General features: G+C 39.8%; 1 protein-coding gene across 1 annotated transcript; it reads right to left on the bottom strand.

The window, feature by feature from the left end:
• Positions 1–1,186: 1,186 nt before the first annotated feature.
• On the bottom strand, positions 1,187–21,086 carry LOC147530995 (uncharacterized). Its single transcript, XM_086649713.1, has 4 exons — positions 17,281–21,086; positions 8,074–8,769; positions 2,399–2,569; positions 1,187–1,396 (listed from the first exon to the last, which is right to left on the bottom strand). The coding sequence occupies exons 1-4, from the start codon at positions 18,427–18,429 to the stop codon at positions 1,187–1,189; spliced, it is 2,226 nt and encodes a 741-aa protein (XP_086505839.1). The 5' UTR covers positions 18,430–21,086.
• Between the last annotated feature and the right edge of the window lie 3,327 nt (positions 21,087–24,413).

Below are 24,413 nucleotides of genomic sequence, written 5' to 3' on the forward strand. Positions count from 1 at the left end.
ATCTTCAAAGCTCTCACGAGATAGAATTACTTTATGCCTAGTGGGACATGTCTACCGGCCCTGAGAGAAAAGCTATATTAGAAAAAATAAAATTTATTGTTTCCCCTCATATGACATCAATGTCAGAGCCTCTTGCGAAGTTGAAGACTAGAGGAGCCCCAAAGAAACCAAGAAACAGAAGGAAACACTCATATCTACTAAGAGAAATCCATCTAGTTGGGAATATGCTCAATTTGCCCCAGATGTTGCTCCTTAAGTTTCATCGGTTCATTTTGCTCCATCGAGTCAATCTGCTAGAAGTATAACAAGATTTCCAAAGAAAAGTCATGGGAGCAATGATGTTTATTTGGATGCCATGCCTCTAGTGATTAGATCCTTCATAAGCACTATTACAAACGTGCAGGGTGATGGACATTGTGGTTTTAGAGCAGTGGCTCACGGTCTTGGATATCCCGAGGAGACAAGTTGGATAGAGATACGAAAAGGCGTCCTCAATGAACTTCGAGAACGTCCACAATTATACAAAGAAATGTTTTTGGAGCACAAGTACGATAGATTGTTAGTTTCTACTGACAATTTTCAGAAGCCGGTCGAATAGGAATTTTGGTACACTCACTCAGAGACAAGCTACTTGATTGCCACACATTTCAATGTTATGTTGATTCATTTGGCCTCATATGATTCAACTACATTTCTACCATTAAACACCGGTCCACCATCTTCTACAGGTTTGTCTCAAAAACCGGAAATGGTATGCATTGGGTTTATAGACGATTCTCATTTTGTTCATGTTAAGCTACAGAATGAAACTATTCTACCTCCCCTTGCTCGGCAATGGGAAAGATATGCAAATTTGGAAGCAAAACGGTGGTTGAACATTTACGGACACAAAATTGATACTAAAGGAAGTTTCAATCCGATAAATGAGTTAACTCAAGTGTCTATAAAAAAGGAAGGTCATAGCTTTAACCCGGTTCAAGTTGATTGATTTGTCGATGTTCTACAACTCTTTTGCTTATATTCATGTCAAATTACTACTTTAGTAAACAATCTATAGAGTTAAGGATTTTTTTGCTCATTGTACCTGTTAACTGTGTTGTTAATGTGTTTCAAAAATAACATTGAACCTTGGTTAAACATTATAGAGAAAACAATCAAAGCAAACATCTTAAAAAAAAATGCAAGACTATTTTCGACTTCGGTTCACAGTGGTCTTTGAAACAATTTTTTTCGCCGGTCCCCTTGTGGTCATCCTCCTTGTCCGCATACCAATATCTTCCGGCATTGGAGGTGCTTCCGACAGTGGTTGCTCAAGCAAGATTTCCTCAGGTACCTTCATTCCAGCATCCATGCTTGACGCCTTCAATGTAGCCAGGGCGTTTCTAACACCATCTCTCTAAAATTACAAATGTAGTTATTAAACACATAAGAAAAAATGTGCAAACTAAGACAGATCATTGAAGTGGAAGTATACTCACGTAGTATGGGACCAAACCAAGAATGCTTTGGGTTTGGTTTGTCTTCCGATTAGTTGGGTTCTGGACCTTAGGGTGGGATACACTACTCCACCATTTCAGATATTCTCCAACGATCTCCTATGGGACACCAACCCGCTTCGACCGCTTTTCTTTATTTAATAGATGGTCCTCATAGTTATCCCAGTACTAATTGTACTCCCCATAATCCTTTACTTCACCCCTCTTCATCTTCTTCGCTCTAATGGGGTCGGCGGGTTGGTGTTGGACAAATCCAAACTATCTCAAAAACCTTTCAAGAAGATACGCCTCTGCGATATCATCGAAAAGGATGCACCCGTTGAAGAAGGCATAGTTAGGGGGATTCGGAACACCACCAACCCTCGGACTATATGGGTCCCATATAACCTAAATAACAGAAAATGAATAACCGATCTAACCAACTTAATTTTATGGGTGTTTTGATTGAATAAAAAGATAATTTTATAATCTTAGACTAGGTATCTCCCGCGCCCTGCGGGCGCGGTCAATCCCGTCGGGCTTACGCCAAACGTGGTCAGAAATTTTAGTAGTGGAAGTGCGGTTGGTTAAAGCTTTCGCTCGGGATGCACGTCCTATGTTCTCTACGTAATTGTCGTCTGATGTCACACAGATCGGGCGAAAACCTAGACGTGCTAGCACTTTTTTTTTTGCCTATTTTGATATTACGTGGTGCTAGCACGTCTAGGTTTTTGATCGGTCTGTGTGACATCAGACGACGTTTTACGTAGACAACGTAGTGCGTGCATCCGAGCGAATGCTTGAACCATATGTGCTTGTACTATGAAAATTTCGATCACGGCTGGCGTAAGCCCGACGGGATTGACCGCGCCCGCAAGGCGCGGGAGATACCTAGTAAACATACAAGATAGAAAGTAATTTACCTCTCGATTTTCTAAGTCGTCGAGCTTTTCGCGTAGCAGGATCAAACGATCCTCCTGGTTGCCACCCATAGTATGTTCAGCCCATTTACACATCAGAGGCATGTCAAATTGGAAATTATAATTCTTGTTTGGAACTGAGTGACCAAGGTTAAAGTGGTCGTCAATCCATGCCTATAAAAACATAACACTACGGTTACTACAATCACTGAGTATTAAATTAAGCTTCATAATTAATATAAGAAAATGAAAACTACCTGAAGAAGAGTAAGATATCCTGAAATCTGGCCACCCTTGGTGGAAGCATGACCGAGTTGACGGTAGAGATGAGCCAGGTGATGAGACATGGAAATGTCCCATCTGAGTCTCTTAATTTAGACGAGTTAGTCTCTCTAGAGCAGTTACTCTCACGAATTACTCTCTTTTATGTTCAGGTACCTTTTTACAGAGTTACGCGTGCAAAACGGATAAAGTCGGAAAGAATACAGACTAGGGGCATTTTGGTCATTTGTTGATTCTGACTTCTTGGTCAAGATTAGTGTTCGGATGGAAAGTAGAGCCCAAGACGAGCCCGTAGGCGAAAACGGAAGTCGAATCGGGGTCCGGACGAGCAATTTAGGTGAGGTCAAAGATTGGGGTCAAAATCATTTGACCAAAACACCTAGAGCCACGTGGCGCAGATCCATCAGGAGGACACAACGCAATCTGACGGTAACATGAGTTCGTGGTATACTGTCGGGAAGCTTGGTGGGCTCCCGGGTGTTTTCGGGATCCTGACCTAGCAGTAGTTGGGTGCGACATGGCACATGGTACTATGATGCTCCCTTACACACGTCATATTGATCGACGGACGTAGATATTTCCCACAGATCCCGTGTATGTTGTTCCTGTCGTAGTTTATGTTAACTGCCGCGCGAAGCACCAAATCACACCTTATGCCAGCTTTTGATTAAACGTGATAAGCATTGATTGGCTCCACGATTTGGGGGATCTCTTTGATTGGGTCATATCATTCTCATCTTCTCCTTCCTTATGAAATAAATAGAAAAAAACAGAGAAGTAAAGAAGGAGAAGATTTCAGAAGATAGAGTTGGATTTTGATTGAGAAGAGGAACTTAAACAGATTTTATAGAGAGAGAAGGTAACCGAACTAAACAGAATTCGAAGGAGAGATAAAATTTGAGAATCAAAACAGAAAGAGAGAGAGACCCGGGAGAGAGATAGAGAGAGAAACCGATTAAACCGAGAGATTCGATTGAATTCGATCAAAACAGAAACAAGAGAGATTGGCTGGGGCAACTAAAGTCTATAAAGAAGAGCTATCGGCTGAGGAGGAGGGGGACGATTTTAGAGAAAAGAAGATTTGAGAGAGAGTTATAACCGAGAGCTCATAGTTTTTGAGTTTTTCTTAATTTCTGATGTTTGCTTTTTTTTTGTAATCTTAGTTTCTTAGTGAGAGAGAGAGAGATTACAGAGGAAGAGAGAAAGTTAGGGAGAGAGACAGAGAGATATTGTAGAGAGAGAGACTCGGTTGTAATTAACGATTACCTTTATTTTGTTTTCGATTTTCTTTTTTTTATTCTTTTTTCTAGGTGAGAGAGAGATAGAATAGATAAAGATAAAGAGAGACAGAGAGTCATAAATAGAAAGAAAGAAAGAAAGAAAGAAACAGGAGGTTAGAGAGAGAAAGAAAGTTGAAGAAGATGAGAAAATAAATTTCCCAGAGGGAATCCATTTCCGGGAAGACGAGAAAATAGTTTTCCCAGAGGGTGCGTTTGGCAGATTTCTCGGAAAATCAGAAGGAAATCACTTCCTTAGGCTCTGTTTGGTGGGAAAATCGCAGAAAAGTTAAGTTTCTTTCTTCTTTTTCTTATACTAATTCAAATATTTATCGTTTCTAGCATGAGTAGCTAAATCTTTTCTATCTAGGGTTTTAGATGAAGTCATAATAATTATTTTCTCGATAAATTTATTAAAGTTTTTACTATTTTAACGATAATATCTTCCGGGTTTTTAGACCGTTCATGGACTAAAACCTGAGTTATATAAAGAACTATCTAATTAGATCAAAATTAAATTGTCGTTAGAATTGTTAGGAAGACGGATTCGAAAACCCTAGGTTCCCTTTTTCTGAATACCGACTTATTTCTTTATTTATTTTTTGAGTTTTATATTTTATTTTTATTTTATTTTATTTTACCACCATCAAACCAATTTTAAATCTCAATAGTTTTAAGGTTAGAATTTAGTTTAACTTAGTCTCTGAGGAACGAACCGGTCTTACCGGAACTATTACTTGACGCCCGTATACTTGCGGGTGGAGACCTTTTAGGGTAACCTTTTAGGCCCATCAAGTTTTTGGCAACATCCCCAAACTTAGATTTTGCTAGTCCTCGAGCAAAACAGAAAAATAAAACTATACCCATTTCACCACTTTCGTAGGGACCCACGATTGCACTTAGCACGTGCAACAAGCCATTAAACCTCTTGGTTACCCAAGAGGACGAGTTTTGTCTCGTGAGGGTTTGCAGTGAATATACCCGCAAAATTCAAAAATAAAAAATGCAAAAGGGTCTAAATATGATGTGGACTAAAAATGTTCATCCAGTAGATTTTCGAAAGTTGATAGAAATGAAATCCAAATTAATCGAACCATACAAACCCTAAAAATCTTTTCACTAGTAATCAAGACTCGAAGTGCACGTGACCAGCAAATATGAGTATCATTTCGGTTCTGAAAAGACAAGACCTCGATTACCGTCTCGATACATTTCGCCTCCACTACTGCCTCACGGTCATACACTCAAAAATCAAAGTCACTCAAGAATGGTTCACTCTATGTGTTGGTATGAATATGAAGGAAAACTCAACACATGAAAAAGACGGACTAAAATTTTGTGGACGACTGATCTCAAAGAAGGAAACAACTGCTAATATGGAATGGGGAAGCTAACCAACTCTTCTCACTTGATCTACTATCGAACAATGCTTCCTAGAGGTCGATAGACACTAATGAGGATCTGACTAGAACTCCTGAGAACTCGACGTCTTCAAATCTTCAAGGACTACTTCAAGGGATAAACATTCAAACAAAACTACACAAACACCTTTTTTTTTTTTTTGCTACTGACTCTGGTAATAAAACTCAAAATACATAACATACTTTCTTCACATTATTCTTTCCTTGGGTAAAATTCTATTCACTTTGCTTCATGCCTTATTCTCAGGGTTCTAAATAATGATGGCGTTCTATCTTTCTCTAGTTGACACTGTTTTCAAGTTTCTCAGACTACAAGAGAAGGTTTGCATTCCTGATGACATCCCTAGTGGTTGTAAAATTTGAACTCAAGAGATCAACTGAGTTCTAATGAATATTGCGAGGTTGAGTAGCTCTTCATTCTACTCAGAATTAGCTCAGAAGAGATCACTCAAAGCAAAAGAAAGACTCAGAATCTCACATGGGTTAAGTCTCCACTAATGATCGATTAAGTTCTCCCAGAAAAGTCAACTCTTCACCTATCTAACACTCACATGGCTAGTGCACAAACAACTTCAAGACTCGAAATTCATGGAAAAACCTTTAGCAAAAGCATAGTACAACCAACTAGACTCTATAACTATTAACAAGCAAAAACAACTAGACTCACGTTTCCAATCCAAAAATTAAAAATTTTGAACCCTTTTGAATTTTTGAAATAAGGACTAAAAATTCAATCCCCATCCCCAAACTTAAACCGAACATTGTCCTCAATGTTCTGAAGACTATGCAAAATAACAGGATTAGGGAAAGATGTTACCAGATTCAGAAGTCCTATGCATGGGTTGCCTCCCAGAAAGCGCTAAGTTTAACGTCTTCAGCCAGACGAAACTGATCATAGCGGATCAATTTTGATAGACAGGATCTTCGATAGGAACGTCCTCTGTATCGGTCAACATCTCTAAAAATGGTTTCAGCCGTTGTCCATTCACTTTGGACACACTACCATTTCTGTCTTCAATGTCGACCGCACCATAAGGATACACAAACTTGACCGTGAAAGGCCCTGACCATCTAGAACGGAGTTTACCAGGAAATAAATGCAAACGTGTGTTATATAATAAAACTTTCTGACCCGGTGAAAATGTTTTTCTTAAAATAATTTTATCATGCAACATTTTCATCTTATGTTTATATAACCTAGCACTCTCATATGCATCATTTCTCAACTCCTCCAACTCACTGAGTTGCAACTTTCTCTCTCTACCCGCCTTGTCAAGCGAAAAATTCAATTGCTTGATAGCCCAATATGCTCTATGCTCTAACTCAACGGGTAAGTGGCATGCTCTGCCATACACTAGTCTATAAGACATTCCAATAGGGGTCTTAAACGCTGTACGGTAAGCCCATAGTGCATCGGTTAGTCGTAAAGACCAATCCTTCCTATTGGTGTTAACAGTTTTCTCCAGAATGCGTTTAATCTCCCTATTTGACACCTCGACTTGACCACTAGTCTGTGGATTATATGGGATAGACACTTTATGGGTAATACCATATTTATTCATTAAAAGCTCAAACTGCCTATTACAAAAGTGTGTGCCCCCGTCACTAATAATTGCATGCGGTGTACCAAAACGTGAAAGTATGTTTTCCTTCAAGAAAGTGATCACAACTTTGTGATCATTCGTTTTGCAAGCAACCGCCTCTATCCACTTAGACACACAGTCAACTGCCACTAGGATGTACAGATTTCCAAATGAATTTGGGAAGGGACCCATGAAATCGATGCCCCACACATCGAAGACCTCAACTACCAAAATAGGATTAAGGGGCATTATGTTCCTACGTGAAATGCTTCCCAACTTTTGGCATCGTTCACATGCCAAACAATATGCATGGTTATCCTTAAATATAGACGGCCAGTAAAAACCACATTGCAGAATTTTGGCAGCCGTCTTTTTACTACTAAAATGCCCTACACATGCATGATCATGACAAAAGGAGATGATTTTCAATTGTTCCTCATCAGGAACACATCTCCTAATGATCTGATCGGGACAATACTTGAATAAGTATGGGTCGTCCCAGAAGAACCGTTTCACCTCAGCTAAAAATTTATCACGATCTTGCTTGGTCCAGTGTTTGGGTATTTGACCAGTAGCAAGATAGTTCACTATATCAGCAAACCAAGGTAATCGGGAGACACTAAAGAGTTGCTCATCAGGAAAGCTCTCTCTCATGGGTAACTTGTCTTTGACAGACTCGACTACAAGTCTAGACAAGTGGTCTGCTACTAAATTTTCGGAACCCTTTTTGTCCCGAATCTCTATGTCAAATTCCTGTAGCAGCAGTATCCATCTAATCAGCCTAGGTTTTGCATCCTTTTTAGAAAGGAGGTATTTTAATGTAGCATGATCAGAGAATATAATGACCTTAGACCCAACGAGATATGATCTGAACTTCTCTAAGGCATACACTACAGCTAACAACTCTTTTTCAGTGGTAGAGTAGTTTAGCTGTGCATCATTCAACGTCTTACTGGCATAGCATATAACGTGAAGAAGTTTATTCTCACGTTGACCTAACATGACTCCAATGGCATAATCAGACGCATCACACATAATCTCAAATGGAGTACTCCAGTTGGGAGGTTGAACAATAGGGGCAGAAGTAAGCATAAGAACGATCGAATATCTTTGACCGTTTTAGGGATTGGGAGGCTTTTTATCAACTCAACTTTTTCTTTATCTACTTCAATGCCCTTTTCAGAAATGACATGCCCTAAGACTATTCCTGAGCGAACCATAAAGTGACATTTCTCCCAATTGAGAACTAAGTTCTTCTCTTTGCATCGAACCAACACAAGTGTGAGGTGATGCAGACATTGATCGAATGATGAGCCAAAGACTGAAAAATCTTCCATAAAGACCTCAAGAAACCTCTCTATCATATCTGAAAATATGCTCATCATACATCTTTGAAAAGTAGCGGGTGCATTACACAGCCCAAAAGGCATCCGACGATAAGCATCAGTTCCAAATGGACAGGTGAAAGTGGTTTTCTCTTGGTCTTCAGGGGCTATAGGGATCTGATTATAGCCAGAATAGCCATCTAAGAAACAGTAGTAGCTATGCCCAGCTAGTCTCTCTAACATCTGATCAATGAAAGGAAGAGGAAAATGGTCTTTCCTCGTGACCGTGTTCAATTTCCTGTAGTCAACACAAACACGCCACCCAGTGGTCATCCTGGTGGGTATTAACTCATTTGACTCGTTCTTGACTACAGTAATGCCTGATTTCTTGGGTACAGTTTGAACAGGACTGACCCAAGTACTATCTGAAATAGGGTATATGATACCCGCACCTAATAATTTCAGGACTTCAGCTCTAACTACCTCCTTCTGATGCACCCGAAAAGGTTGCACACCCAAGCGGAGGTATCAAGTAGTAATCCGGCAAAGCCGGGATCGATCCAAGGATAGGAAGGTAGTGTGGATATCGAAGGGTCTTATCCCTCTGTCTAGATATTAAGGGCTAACTTAGACTAAAAAGAAGAGAAACAAGGATAAATGGGGGTTTTTAATGAATAAGCAATAAGAGATTAAAGCAAACAAGTAAAATAAACTAAACTAAACAATATAAGTAAAACGGGCGAGAGAGATTCGAGAGAAGTATAGGAGGAACAAGAGTCGGGAGGCAACAAATAAATGAGAGAGGTGTCGAACCCGGGAATCCATAATGATAAACCTACGACTATATGTAGTCCGATCTAATGTTTCAAAGTATAATCGATGTTCGACTCCTAAGGTGATATCTATAAGCACTACGTATATCCGGAGATCATACGTAGTCAAACAAACATCATAATCGGTTAATCCCGAGTCAACGAAAGTGTTGTCTAGTCGCCTAACTATGTGAAGTGCATGACAAGACACATGAAATTATGACCTAGACTACGATCGATATCGAATACTTCGTTTCGCCTATTAACTATGCGAAGTGCTTGACAAGACACATGAAAATACGATCGAAACGATAATCGAGATAAATGAAAATCAATTTAGAATCAAAACGTCAAATCATATTAAACATAATCACGAATTCATCACATTTCATCTCATATAATCGACACACTAAGATTAGCTAAACATGGTGATTGAATAAGAAATGGAAAGAAAATGATGAAAGAATCCCCCTTTTTCAATGTGGTTCGAGGCTAGGATCGTCGGAAAATATAAGTTTTTAGTTGCAGCCGATCTCCCCTTAGCAATTTTCTTGGTTCCCCATAGCGACCACCATCATCTTCTCCATTTAGAACACAACCTCCATTAAAGCTAAACCCTAGCTTTCTCTCTCTACAATTTCTAGTCCAAAACCAAATCAAACCACATGGGTAGCTAGCCAACAACATGGGGAGTAAAAGCCCTAAGGTTTCCGGCCGAGAAAGTTGCTGGAAACCCTAGAAAAGTCCGGCCAAAGCACTAACACAAATCCGGCCAAATCATCAAAATCCGGCCAAGAGGTGCTGTCCCGTGCTAGATCCGGCAGTCCCGAGCATGAAGATGCGTCCCGTGCCTTCGTATGAGGTTTACCGAGCATGTCCCGTGAAGTCCGAGCAGGTTCCGTGAAGTCCGAGCAGGTCCCGTGAAGTCCGAGCAGGAGGTCGTCCGAGCTGCTGCTGGATGCGTCTGCAGCAGCTCCCGTGAAGAACAGCAGCTCCTGTGGAACGTGCTGCTGTTCCCGTGGAACGTGCTGCTGCTCCTTCCCGGCCGTGCAGCTGTTGTGCTTCCCGTGCCGGCGCGACTTGGCTGCTGCTGTTCCCCTGACTTTTCCGGCCAAGCTTTGGCCGGCCTTGATGGTGGCCGGCCTAGCTTGGTCGGCTCCTTCTCTCTTTCCCTCTTGCTATTTCAAAACCCTCTCTTTCAAGCTCTCTCTCTAGCAACCAAGAACACCAACCCTAAAAGCCTTCCTCCTCTTTTCTGTCTCTTACTTGGTGAAGAAGATGATGAATAGTCCCCCTTTTGATTTCTTTTTCTCACTTGTGTATGCACAACCCTAGACTTGACTTAGTCAAACTTGACTAAGTCTTAGGCCATTTTGACTTGGACCAAAAAGGTGCCCATAGAATCTCTATTATTATCTTCCTCCTTGGGCTCTTGGGTTGGACTTCTTTCTAAAGCAAGGGAGTGCCTTCATCGAATCGTTGTTTCAAGACCGAAGCTCGGCTTTTTTCCTTCACAACTTCTCCGTCCGAACTCCAAATCGACTTCCGTTTTCACCGTCGGACTCGTCATTGACTTCACTTGTTGTTTGACTTCTTATTTTGACCAAAATGACCAAAATACCCCTGGTGCAATTTTCTTCCCTTTTGCCGCATAAGATGAAAATGTGATAATTCGCTCTCTTTATTCCGAATTACACGCCAAACCCCAAATAAACTACCTAGCAATAAAAACACATAAATAATTAGAAATAAAACTCGAAAAGAACTAACTAATCAAAGTTAAGTGACCTAAATGTGGCATTTTCACGCCACATCAACTTCCCCAAACTTAGAATTTGCTAGTCCTCGAGCAAACAAACAAAACAAGACAATAAAGTAAACCTAACTCACTTTCGGAGGCATCCCGGTTGCATTTAGCTTATGCAACAAGCCTTTAAACCCTTAGGTTACCCCTAAAGGACGAGTTTTGTCTCGTGAGGGTTTCCAGTGAATACACCCACAAAGTTCAAGATTCCAAGAGATAAAAGAGTTGAACTATCGATGCAAATAAGGTAACGATCAACAAGTGAGAGACTTAAGTGTGTCAAACATATGAATCAAACCAATAAACACAAAAACATGCTAAGAGTCTCCTCACTAATAATTTCATACTTAAGTGCAAGTGTCCCATCATCATGAGCATCATCCAAGTCTAAAGTAACATAACTTTGTTTCCTATCATAGCACATTTCGCCTCGACTTTGGCCTCACGGTCATACGCTCTTAAACATGAAATCACTCAAAATGGAATTTAATGGTTCACTCTCATGTGTGAGCATGGAATAAAGTAAACTCAACACATACAAAAATTAAATGAGGATATCAAGTTCTAAAACGAAATGATCTCTTAGGAATGGAAACAACCACTAACGGAATGAGGAAGCTCACTCACCCTTCTCACCCACTCTACCCTCTAATAGTGTCTCCTAAAGGTAAACAGATACAAGTGATGGAATGGAAGATGATGGAATCCCGAGAATGTCGACGCTTTCAATGATAAAAGAATACTCAAACAACCTTTAAACTTGACTTTTTGCCTTGAATACTTTATTTTCATAACACTTACACAAACACAATATAACACATATAACCAAACTTTTTTTCTCTTTTTTTTTTCTTTTTCTCCTTTCTTTTCCCTTTTTCTTTTTTTTTTTCTTTCTTTTTCACTTTTTCTTTTATTTTTTTGCACACATATCCAAACACCAAAGTAAAAATACAACTAGTATTCTCAAAAGATCACCTTTACTTTCACATTTTGCTTTCGCATTCTTTCTTCTTTACTTTTCATGTCTTCATTCTCGAGAGTAGTATGATGAATGGATGGTGGAGTATCCGTTTCTCTAAAGTTTACACCATTATCGGGTTTCATGGACTACAAGAGTAAGGTTTATTCGCTATCCTGATGTCACTCCTAGTGGTTAAAGAAGTTGAGCTCATGAGATCGTCTAAGCTCTATTGAAACTTGCGAAGTTGAGTAGCTCTTCATTCTACTCGGAGTTAGCGCGGAAGAGTACACTCAAAGGCAATAAAAAGGCTCAGATATCTCACATGGGTTTAAGTCTCCACTAATGACTATTTTAGGTTACTTAGAAGTGTTCCTTCTTCCTTAAGATGATACTCACATGATAAAACACCAACACCAAAGGGCTCAACATTCTTGAAAAGACTAAGAGCATGCATAAGATTTATCGAGAAAGACACACATGCATCAACATACTTAAGAAAATCACTAGAATCATACCAAATCTACCCAAAAAATTTCATATTTGGTCGAATTTGTTGAACTCTCTTGTCTTTTGAAATCTAAGGTCATGATGTCATGCGACCAAAAAGTCGTATCCCCATCCCCAAACTTAAAACTACATTGTCCTCAATGTTCTAAGCATATACTCACCAAAAGATAAGAGGTACAATAAGTTAAAGAGAAGAGTGGAAGGATATTACCGTAGCCGGTGGAGATAAAAATTTATACTACCAAGACTTGTGTATTCGAGTTCCAAGTTGATGATAAGCCCATCGCCATCCCCAAACTTGGAACGAACCACGTCCCAAAGGTATATAAAGTGAGAAACACTCCTAAAACATCAATAAATAGAATAAGAATGAAGCATAAGCATGACCATATAAAAATAACCACTCACGCAGGATCACTTGATTGCATCGGACCATGCAATTAGTCATTGATTCTCTTGCTTTCACAAGAGCACGAGTTAGGTCTCGTGGAGGGTTTCCAGAGATGATACCCACAAACATCAAACCCATCTCAATAGACCAACCAATCATATAACAAAAGACGAAATATTTGGGGGTCTACCCATACGAAAGTTTTAACTGGTAAGAACCGTCTCACAATAATGTAAAGGTATGGGTTTATATGTGAGATGTCAAAAAATAAGAGGTAATCCCCAAACTTGGATGACGACAAGGCAACAAAGTTTGACATAATAACAGGGAGGACATGCATTTCACTAAAGGGATCTACGTATGTATGAGATATTGGTTTAGATGTCGAACTAAAACTTAAGGATTTGTCCATACGGCTCGGGACTAAGTCAGAAGTTTCCTTAAGTGAAGGTTCAACCAATCGTTTAAACATTATTCTCATCTCGATATCATACGTGTCCTTAGAGAAATCTATAGCTCCGCTCAAGAGGGCATCCACATCTAGTCCATCTTTATTAGCTACACAGGTCTTAGGTAACAAACTAGTCATGTCGTTATGGTTCTTCTGAGCACTAGTAGTATTGTCCCTCTTAACTATCAATGCAAGCATATTCATATCACGAGTAGGGAACAATTGTTTATGAAAAGTGGAATGAGGTTCATCAACTAGTTCAGACTCAGATTTCGACTTTAAAACCTCGTTATGTCCATCTCCTCTCTCGGAATTTGTAAGATCCTCGGGTATGTCTACCTTCATAGGAGTATCCAATCTAATCATTTCATCACTTCCAAGAATGAAGTTGGACTTAACATTAGCAGTAGGTGTATTACCCTCACCTATACCCTTGAGATCTGTTGGAGTTTGGGGTTGTGAAACCCTTTTCCCGATGTATTTTAATTTTTCCTCCATCTCTTTAAGGGCGTGCAAGGTGTTTTGGCTAATCTGAGTTTCTGCCTCATAAAATGATTTTGAAACATCTTCAAGATTCCTCTCATGATGAGACACATAAGTGAAACCGACTAAGGGCTCTTGAAGATTCTCATAATCATTTGTAAAGACATCACTCCTCGAACCTACGTGCTTCATATGAGTGTCTACGACATTTGTGCATCCTAGTGAGAAATCTCGACAAGGAGAAATAGTAGGGCATTCACCCGATAAGTGTTCTCGACTTGCACAAATGCTACAGACACTATCAATCACCAAATCACCATCATGCATATCTATAAATTCTTTCCGAGCCATGTAGGCAATTTTATCTTCTACTTCCCCGTTCTTCTTTAAAAAGCATATGCCTCCTTTTGAGTAATGGTTTCCTTCGGCTATATCTCCGTCACTCTTAACGGGTGTGTCCCAATCTTGGACTTTCTCCGCTAAGAGGTCGAGATACTCCCAAGCCTCATTAGGACTTTTACTCATAAACTCTCCGTTGCACATCACTTCCACGAAGTGTTTCATTTTGGAGGTCAAGCCATCGTAAAAGAACCCGATGACCCTCCATATTTCATAGTTATGATGTGGACATGCGAGAAAGAGGTCTTTAAATCTCTCCCAACACCCAAGGAAGGTCTCCTCTTTGTGTTGCTCAAAATTCATAATTCTCTTCTTAAGGTGTTGGTTCGATGGATTGGGAAAAACTTTTTCAAAAACGCCCTAGTCATCTCATCCCAACTTCTTATAGTCCTAGGCCTTAGAGAATGAAACCATATCTTCTACTTTTCTTTTAATGATAATGGAAATAGTTTGAGCTTAGCGACTTCCTCAAGTACTCCATTGATTGGGAGTATCGAGCAAATCTCATTGAACTCTCTCAAATGAAAATATGGATCTTCATTCTCTAGGCCTCGGAATATAGGAAGTAATGGAATAATCTCAGGGTCTATGTCTAAATCACACTCATTACTCGGAAATATGATGCATGAAGGTATGCTAGCCATATTAGGTTCAAGGTAGTCTCTAAGACTTTTAAGTGGTCGATGAACCTTATACCCATCATTCCAACTATCATTCCCATAAACATCCATTGAAGCACAATTAAAGCAAAATGCAAGCAATCACAAGTGTTCAATTCAACTACTACTATCAATAATAGACAAGATAAAAATGCACTTAAGCCGCTCAAATAGGTAAAGGTTAGGGAATGATACTAGAGGTGGTGTTTGTTACCACAATTGGATCCTTTTCCCTTTTCTTGTCTCTACCTTTTTATCCCCAAACTTGTTTGCTTTCGTCCTTTAAAGCTCCTTGGATAAGTACCTCAAAGAAAACAAGAATTAAAAGAAGCTAAAGAAAAAACAAAGAAAATAAACGTCCAAGTAAGCAAATAACACTAAACCTATCCCCGGCAGCGGCGCCAAAAACTTGATGCACCCGAAAAGGTTGCACACCCAAGCGGAGGTATCAAGTAGTAATCCGGCAAAGCCGGGATCGATCCAAGGATAGGAAGGTAGTGTGGATATCGAAGGGTCTTATCCCTCTGTCTAGATATTAAGGGCTAACTTAGACTAAAAAGAAGAGAAACAAGGATAAATGGGGGTTTTTAATGAATAAGCAATAAGAGATTAAAGCAAACAAGTAAAATAAACTAAACTAAACAATATAAGTAAAACGGGCGAGAGAGATTCGAGAGAAGTATAGGAGGAACAAGAGTCGGGAGGCAACATATAAATGAGAGAGGTGTCGAACCCGGGAATCCATAATGATAAACCTACGACTATATGTAGTCCGATCTAATGTTTCAAAGTATAATCGATGTTCGACTCCTAAGGTGATATCTATAAGCACAACGTATATCCGGAGATCATACGTAGTCAAACAAACATCATAATCGGTTAATCCCGAGTCAACGAAAGTGTTGTCTAGTCGCCTAACTATGTGAAGTGCATGACAAGACACATGAAATTATGACCTAGACTACGATCGATATCGAATACTTCGTTTCGTCTATTAACTATGCGAAGTGTTTGACAAGACACATGAAAATACGATCGAAACGATAATCGAGATAAATGAAAATCAATTTAGAATCAAAACATCAAATCATATTAAACATAATCACGAATTCATCACATTTCAGCTCATATAATCGACACACTAAGATTAGCTAAACATGGTGATTGAATAAGAAATGGAAAGAAAATGATGAAAGAATCCCCCTTTTTCAATGTGGTTCGAGGCTAGGATCGTCGGAAAATATAAGTTTTTAGTTGCAGCCGATCTCCCCTTAGCAATTTTCTTGGTTCCCCATAGCGACCACCATCATCTTCTCCATTTAGAACACAACCTCCATTAAAGCTAAACCCTAGCTTTCTCTCTCTACAATTTCTAGTCCAAAACCAAATCAAACCACATGGGTAGCTAGCCAACAACATGGGGAGTAAAAGCCCTAAGGTTTCCGGCCGAGAAAGTTGCCGGAAACCCTAGAAAAGTCCGGCCAAAGCACTAACACAAATCCGGCCAAATCATCAAAATCCGGCCAAGAGGTGCTGTCCCGTGCTAGATCCGGCAGTCCCGAGCATGAAGATGCGTCCCGTGCCTTCGTATGAGGTTTACCGAGCATGTCCCGTGAAGTCCGAGCAGGTTCCGTGAAGTCCGAGCAGGAGGCCGTCCGAGCTGCTGCTGGATGCGTCTGCAGCAGCTCCCGTGAAGAACAGCAGCTCCTGTGGAACGTGCTGCTGTTCCCGTGGAACGTGCTGCTGCTCCTTCCCGGCCGTGCAGCTGTTGTGCTTCCCGTGCCGGCGCGACTTGGCTGCTGCTGTTCCCGTGACTTGTCCGACCAAGCTTTGGCCGACCTTGATGATGGCCGGCCTAGCTTGGCCGGCTCCTTCTCTCTTTCCCTCTTGCTCTTTCAAAACCCTCTCTTTCAAGCTCTCTCTCTAGCAACCAAGAACACCAACCCTAAAAGCCTTCCTCCTCTTTTCTCTCTCGTACTTGGTGAAGAAGATGATGAATACTCCCCCTTTTGATTTCTTTTTCTCACTTGTGTATACACAACCCTAGACTTGACTTAGTCAAACTTGACTAAGTCTTAGGCCATTTTGACTTGGACCAAAAAGGTGCCCATAGAATCTCTATTATTATCTTCCTCCTTGGGCTCTTGGGTTGGGCTTCTTTCTAAAGAAAGGGAGTGCCTTCATCGAATCGTTGTTTCAAGACCGAACCTCGGCTTCTTTCCTTCACAACTTCTCCGTCCGAACTCTAAATCGACTTTCATTTTCACCGTCGGACTCGTCATTGACTTCACTTGTTGTTTGACTTCTGATTTTGACCAAAATGACCAGAATACCCCTGGTGCTCTTTTCTTCCCTTTTGCCCGCATAAGATGAAAATGTGATAATTCGCTCTCTTTATTCCGAATTACACGCCAAACCCCAAATAAACTACCTAGCAATAAAAACACATAAATAATTAGAAATAAAACTCGAAAAGAACTAACTAATCAAAGTTAAGTGACCTAAATGTGGCATTTTCACGCCACATCACCTTCATGTGAGGGTTAAGTCTACGTTGCATTTCCCTTGACGGTTTAGCATCTTCCTCTAGGTAGATATGGTGCATGCAAACAGAATGACTTATACCCTTTAAATCTGATATTGACCACCCTAAGGCCTCTTTTTGGTTTCTAAGGACATCTAACAGTCTACTCTCCTGTTCTTTTTCTAACTCAGAAGCAATAATGACAGGTAGAGTTTCAGATGGGCCTAGAAACGAATACTTTAAGTTGTCAGGCAAGGGTTTCAATTCTAAGGAAGGTGGTTTGTCTGTGGATGTAGACAACTCTTGGATACATGGACCACTGGACTCATTGGTTGATGATAGTTGATTTGTCTCTAAAGTTGGCGAGTCAATTGGCTTTGACAAAATGAGGGGTTCAACTTTCGCTTTCCACTTATCAGTATCCAGTAATGGGGTAGAATCCAGCAAAGCATTTACCTCATTGATACTTCCCTCCTCATCAAAGTCTAAGCCAAAATGAGCCAACAGTGTTTCTAAGGGATCCTCGGATAAAGTTTCAGGTAAAGAATCCTGAATAAACATATCTATCAGATTCAACTCGGTAAAATCCTCAACATCATCTGGAAAAAGGCCAGCTTTATAGATGTTCATCTCTACAGTCATGTTTCCAAAAGACAATTTTAAGAGTCCACTCCTACAATATATGACAGCATCAGATGTAGCTAAAAATGTTCGTCCTAAAATGACTGGAATCTGACTTTGGGTATCACGAACAGGGTCGGTATCCAAGATGATGAAATCTACAGGAAAGATGAATTCACCAACTTTTATTAAAACATCTTCCACTATTCCACGTGGTCGTCTAATAGACCGATCCGCCAACTGGAGAACTACAGGAGTGGGTTTTATTTCTCCTAAACCTAACTGTAAGTACACCGAGTAAGGAAGGAGGTTAACACTAGCACCTAGATCTAATAATGCTCGTTCGATCTCATGTTCTCCTATGGTGCATGGTAATGTAGGACTTCCTGGGTCTTTGTACTTAGATGGAAGGGTTTGTTGGATAATAAAACTCACTTGATTAGTCAAGAAGACTTTCTTATGCACGTTCATCTTACACTTTCTAGTACATATGTCTAAGGAACTTAGCGTAAGATGGGATCTGTTTAATGACATCTAATAATGGAATGTTAATACTAACCTGTTTGAACATTTCCATTATCTCCTCAAACTGAGATTTCTTCTTAGGTTCTACAGACGCTGAGGATAAGGGGCTCTAGGAACATATGGCTCAGGCATAATGGGTAGGTTTTCAGACTCAGGAGCCTTCACAGGCTCTTTACTAGGGGTACTAGTTGGTAAGGTTGGTGGTTCAGAGTTTGGTTCACTATCTTCGGGAACTCCTACCTAGTTGTCAATTGCCCTACCACTTCTAAGGGTGGTTACTGCATTGGCCTGGTCCATCGACATTTTACCCTTCGGATTTGGCTCTGGTTGACTAGGAAATATACCCTGTTCTCTCTGCCTAAGGGCTTCTGTAAGTTGACCTACCTCGGTTCTTAGACTAGATATAGTCTGGTTGGTCTGTTGTGCAAACTCCATTTGGGCCTTAGCTAGCTGCTTCATGGTTTTCTCTAAAGACTCCTTGTTCTGAGAAGGATATTGGGTACTAGATTGACCCTGGTTTTGAGCATAAGGATTCCTAGGAGCATTAAACCCAAGAGGGTTCATTGAACTACTAATCTGACCTTGACCCTGACCCTTTGACCAAGAAAAATTGGGGTGATTTCTCCAACCCGGATTATAAGTGTTCGAATAAGGATCATATTTCTGACGGTTATCTTGCCTAGAGTTTAGATAAAGAGCATTAGCATGCTCTTTCTCATCAGGAACAAAGAATAGGGTACACTTATTTCCAGTATGAGATGGGTCTCCACAGACCGAGCACGGATAAGAGATGGATTCATTTCCAACACTCATGGCTTGAGTGGGATCCTCCCTGAATGCTTTAGGCTGACCAAGTTCTAGGGCTTCTATCCTTCTCGTCATGGCGGCGAGTTTAAGATCTGACTCATCAACTCTATAGATGCCACCTTTATTCGGAGTAGGATTAGCCCTAGTAGGAGGTCCTCTAAAAGTTTCCCATTGCTGGGATTTCTCAGCCAACTCTTCTAGAAATGCCATACACTCATCGGCGGTTTTACTGATGAACCCGCCACTACAGAATGATTCTACCATGGATGTAGTTGGGTAATCTAGTCCGTCATAGAGAATCTGGACTAATCTTATTTTTTCAAAACCATGGTGTGGACACTGTAGTAAGATTTCTTTAAATCTCTCAAGATATTTAAAGAGAGATTCTCCTTCTTCCTGCACAAAACTGTTAAGACTTTGCCTTAAAGAGGTAGTTTTGTGTTTCAGGAAGAATTTCAGAAGTAATGCACTGCTCAACTCTTCCCATGTAGTAATGGAATGGGGTTGTAAGGCATACAACCAAGATTTTGCTATCTCCTTCAGTGAGAAAGGGAACAACCTAAGTCTTAATATTTCGTCAGGCATATTGGGGAAATTCATAGTCCCACAGATTTCTTCGAAATCCCTAACATGGTAGTAGGGATTCTCGTTCTCAACCCCACAGAAAACATGGAGCATTTGAATAGTGCTCGGTTTCAACTCGAATTGAGTCGTGCATTGGGGTAACTGTATGCATGACGGTTAACACGTTCTAGTGGGATTCATGTAATCCCTGAGTGTCATAGGCTGATTTCCATCCCTGGCTTGGTTTAGATTTTCACCCATAGTGTCACTCAAAGAGAGATTCGCTAAAAGATTACTTAAATGTGCTTCTCTACTGATGAAACGACCTCTCTTATCACGATATCTATTGGGCATAAACCAGAGCCCAACGACCAAGGATATTCGAACCAAAGAATCACTACGAGGAACCTATAGGAAAGCAAACACAATCAATCTGACTCCACCAAGCAACCTAAACAAAATCTAGACAATAGACAGGTTTGTCGGATTCACCCTACAAATCTAGATAGCTCCTACTTCGTAACGAAGCTTGAACTATAATGTTTATGAGGGTTACTCCGTCCAAGTACTACGATCAAACAACTCCTGAAGACGACCAACGATAAACGTTGTGATAGCCGTCCAACCTGGTAACGTTTCCTCTTCTCGATGCGACCTTATAAAGAGTTAATGAACTTTCCCTTTAGGAATGCCCAAATAAATATTAAGTCCCTGAATCGTTTCAAAGATCCTATGAGCTCGAGATCTTAGGGGCTAATGTCTAAATCAGATTTTAGCTTTTTAAGTGAGGTTTAGGATCGTGAATGTTGTTACCTATGTGGGCAAGAGAACGGTGATGAAATCCGTCTCCTATTTTGTGACTGGGTTAGTGCCCTTACTAGAATGATTACACTAAACAGTTCGGTCACAGCAATTAAGCACACGAATTCACACCAATACCCACTGACAGGAGATTCGTGGGTGTTCAAGAAATTTACCTCCCGTTCAAGACGGGCGATGACCTTTGTAGATGACCCGCGAGTGTTCCGACCCGAGGCTTCGTTTTGGTTTTCGGTTACAATTTAATTAAGCCCTCCAATTTAGGGTCAAAACTTTAAAACCAAAAAAAAAAAAGTCTCTCTCTCACCAAAAAAATAAAATAAAAAATAAAAATAACAAAAAATGTAAATTCTTCTTCTTGAGCTCCTCTCCTTGTTGCGCCTTCTCCTTTGCTCCTTAGTGTTTTTTCTACACCAAAAATGGAAAAGCAAGTAAAAGTGTCCAAAAATATAAACTTACCAAAAATAGAAATAAAATTAGATTAAATTTAAACTAAGTCCCCGGCAGCGGCGCCAAAAACTTGATGGGCCTAAAAGGTTACCCTAAAAGGTCTCCACCCGCAAGTATACGGGCGTCAAGTAATAGAACCGGTCTTACCGGAACTATTACTTGACGCCCGTATACTTGCGGGTGGAGACCTTTTAGGGTAACCTTTTAGGCCCATCACCAGGCATGCTGTGCCCCACGAATATTTGTGGACTTTAGACAAGTCCATGAAATACCGAAGATAGCAAACGGACACCTTTGAGCCGCTCTTATCACAAAAAAGATTAGATCCCATAAGGTGTAGAAGGTACCCTCTAGCAACAATGTCTTTTCTCTGATCCGAGTCCTTGTTAGTGCTTCCAGCACAATTCTCTCTCAACCACAACATCCGGACACTCCTCGACTTGTTAAGTTTCATTTCCCTCTGCTGCTTCTATCGTCACCTCTAACCATTCATTTAAAAGCTTAGCTTCATCAATATCGTTGCGTTTCATCGTCATAGATTTATCTTCGATTGGGAGTCCTGTAATGAAATGAACATCCTCTAAAGTGATCGACATCTCTCCAAAAGGTAGATGAAAGGTGTTGGTATCCTGGTGCCACCATTCGTTGAATGTCGTTATGAGAACGCGGTCGAGTTTGTGATAGGAGTACCGAGCAATTTGTAGAATTCCGGATTCCTCCACCCGCCGACGAACTTGACTACACTCAAGTTTTATATCCCAGACATGTTGCTTCTTAGTCTCTCGAATTGTTGCGTTTTGAAGGGCCCCAACTTGCACACCAGATGCATGGTTGTGTAATCTCAAAATTAAACGGTCCTGGACAAGATTACATATAAGCGAAAGAATAACAATAGCTAATTCAACAAAACATACATAGAACAACATAAAAAATAACAATTACCTCGCCGTTCCAAATTTTATAAGCTATGTGCTCCTCATAGTTGACGAGAAGTGTCCGGTCTATCGGCCCTCCTGGAAAAGGACCTGAATGCACCTTAGCAGTCCCTTTGCCGACATTAGTAGTCTGTCCAATTTCATTTGTTGACGGATCTTGCCTTTGTTTTTTACGAGTTTCCTCTCTTATTTTCTTCCTCCCGATGGGAGGTACACGGCTTGTCATGACTACAAAGTAACAAATTAACTAAGAGATTTAGAAATGTTAAGAATTAATCACAGAAAGTACAAGGAAGTATTCAACGTTTCATTCATTTGAATTATGTTTGATTTCAAATTTGAACAAAATAAAGAAGGAACTTTACTATAAATCATGTGATGCTACAAAAACAAAGTTTCAAATGACTTTATGCTTCTCTTTCACTCCTCAGTTGTGAACCTAGAAGATTAAAACAATAGAGATCTTGTTTCTTAAAATTCATGTTTCTTATGAGTCATTTCATCAAACACCTTAACTACATAATTAAAATTTGAACCAAATAAAGAAGAAACTATACTATAAATCCAATTCAAAGGTTGGATCAATTAAGCAACTAGAAACACACAAAAATTCAATCATTAAACAACTTGTAAATCATATTTAGACTCATACAAACATATACATACATAATTTAAGATCAATTAAGCAAAAGCAAAAGATTTTAGGGTTTTACCTTCAAATTGGGGATTTTCTTCTTCCTAATAATTGCTCAATTCCTAACTAAAATGGTCGTTATACAGGCTTCAATTAAGACTCCAAGCAATCCCACACAAAGAAATCAAGTTTTGGAAGCAAGATTTTACAGAAATTCGATTGTCCAAATTCTAGGGTTTATGGATAATCTATGGGTTTCTGGATAGAGAGAGATTTGAAGATTTGAAGAAGAAGAATATGGAGGTAAAACCCCTAATAGCCAATTGACAGAAAGAGAGATTCGAAATTCGAAGAAGTATGAGAGATTCACGAAGAGGAGACAAGGAAGGTTCTTTCTCCCTCTCAGTTTCTTTAGAACATTCAGTTTTTTTTTAGAATGGGAGGGATGACTTAAGTCAAAGTGTATTGACTTAACAGATGACCTAACGATGTCGTTAGGTCAAACATGGCCCGAACATTGCCTTGTATCTGTACATTGCCTCTAGCCAAATTAGGACTTGCCTTTAGCAACATTGCCTATAACAACTATGGGCATTGCCTTTAAAATTTCCCTAATTTTAATCTCCGAGGGCATAATCCCCATAGTGCAATTCATGTTTCATTTGACCCTATTTCACCAAATGTAATACTAAAAAAATCTCCAAAACCAAATGATTACGGAGTTTTTGGAACAAAAAAAGAAAGATCTCAATCAAATAAAAACATGATAGATTAACATACAAACCACATTTCCCCAAAAATAGATACAAACCATTCATTTAGCATCAACCTCTCTTCTTCCATCTGATTCTTTATCTTGTCTTTTGCTTTCTTCCCACAAGTATGTTTTATTTGAGTAGAGGGTGAGAAGATGAGGAGGGTAACTATACCTAATGTTCAGGTACTGCTTGACAAAACTAACTTAAACATAAATACAATAAATAGATGACATTGAATTGAATTCATTGTTTAAAGATTGAAACCAAAGTGCCTCATGAGAAGAAACTTACGAAGCCCAGAAGAATCACATATATATAATTCCATATAACACACTACCTTTAGATGGATTATGTCGAAGGAAGAAAGATAGATGGGTTTATCATAAGTTTAACTACCAAATGTATTTCTCCACATCTGCTCATTTGGGGTTTTTGCAGACTAAGATGACTTAACTTAGAATTTTACACCCACTACAAAAAAAGGGCCTATTTGGGACGGACAAAAACCGTCCCAAAAATGCCGAAACCGTCCCCAATAGTTTATTGGGGACGGTTTCTGTCTGTCGCTGAAACAGGCGTCCCAAATAGTATTTGGGACGGTTATGCCGACAGATGGCTTCTGCCCCCAATACTATTTTCGGGACGGTTTCTTTCTGTCCCTAAACTACCGATTGTCAGGGACAGTAGTTAACTGTCCCTAAAAGTTTGGCAAGAATTTCCTCTCTTTCGCATTTGGGACAATTATTATTTGTCCCTAAGAATTTGGCGGGAATTTCTATTGTTTATTTTTAGGGAAAATTAATAGGCACCGCTGTAAGATCGACAATGATTTTCTTTTGCTTGAATCTATAATAGTTAATAACCACCTCTACAGATGTGGCCGATTCAGTAATTAGTTCCACAAAAGAGAATTTTCCTTAAAATGATTTAAAACACAAAAATTTACATAAACATTTTTAGAGAAGTTTCCCAACGAAATTCACAATACTAGACGGAAAAGGTTCAACCCGAATAAGAGAATAGACT

The sequence above is a fragment of the Eschscholzia californica genome, unplaced genomic scaffold (genome assembly GCF_041429995.1).
Source record: "Eschscholzia californica isolate CP2 unplaced genomic scaffold, dmEscCali1.0.p SCAF_6, whole genome shotgun sequence".
In the NCBI taxonomy this organism is placed as follows: Eukaryota; Viridiplantae; Streptophyta; class Magnoliopsida; order Ranunculales; family Papaveraceae; genus Eschscholzia; species Eschscholzia californica.

Excerpts from the sequence above, each read along its gene's own strand:
- LOC147530995 (XM_086649713.1), bottom strand. The coding sequence starts at position 18,429 with ATGTCATTAAACAGATCCCATCTTACGCTAAGTTCCTTAGACATATGT. Across the intron at positions 8,770-17,280 it reads GACTTAACCCTCACATGAAG|GAGGTAGTTAGAGCTGAAGT; the intron begins GTGATGTGGCGT and ends GTGCATCAGAAG. Across the intron at positions 2,570-8,073 it reads GCCTCCCAATCCCTAAAACG|GCATGGATTGACGACCACTT; the intron begins GTCAAAGATATT and ends ATGTTTTTATAG.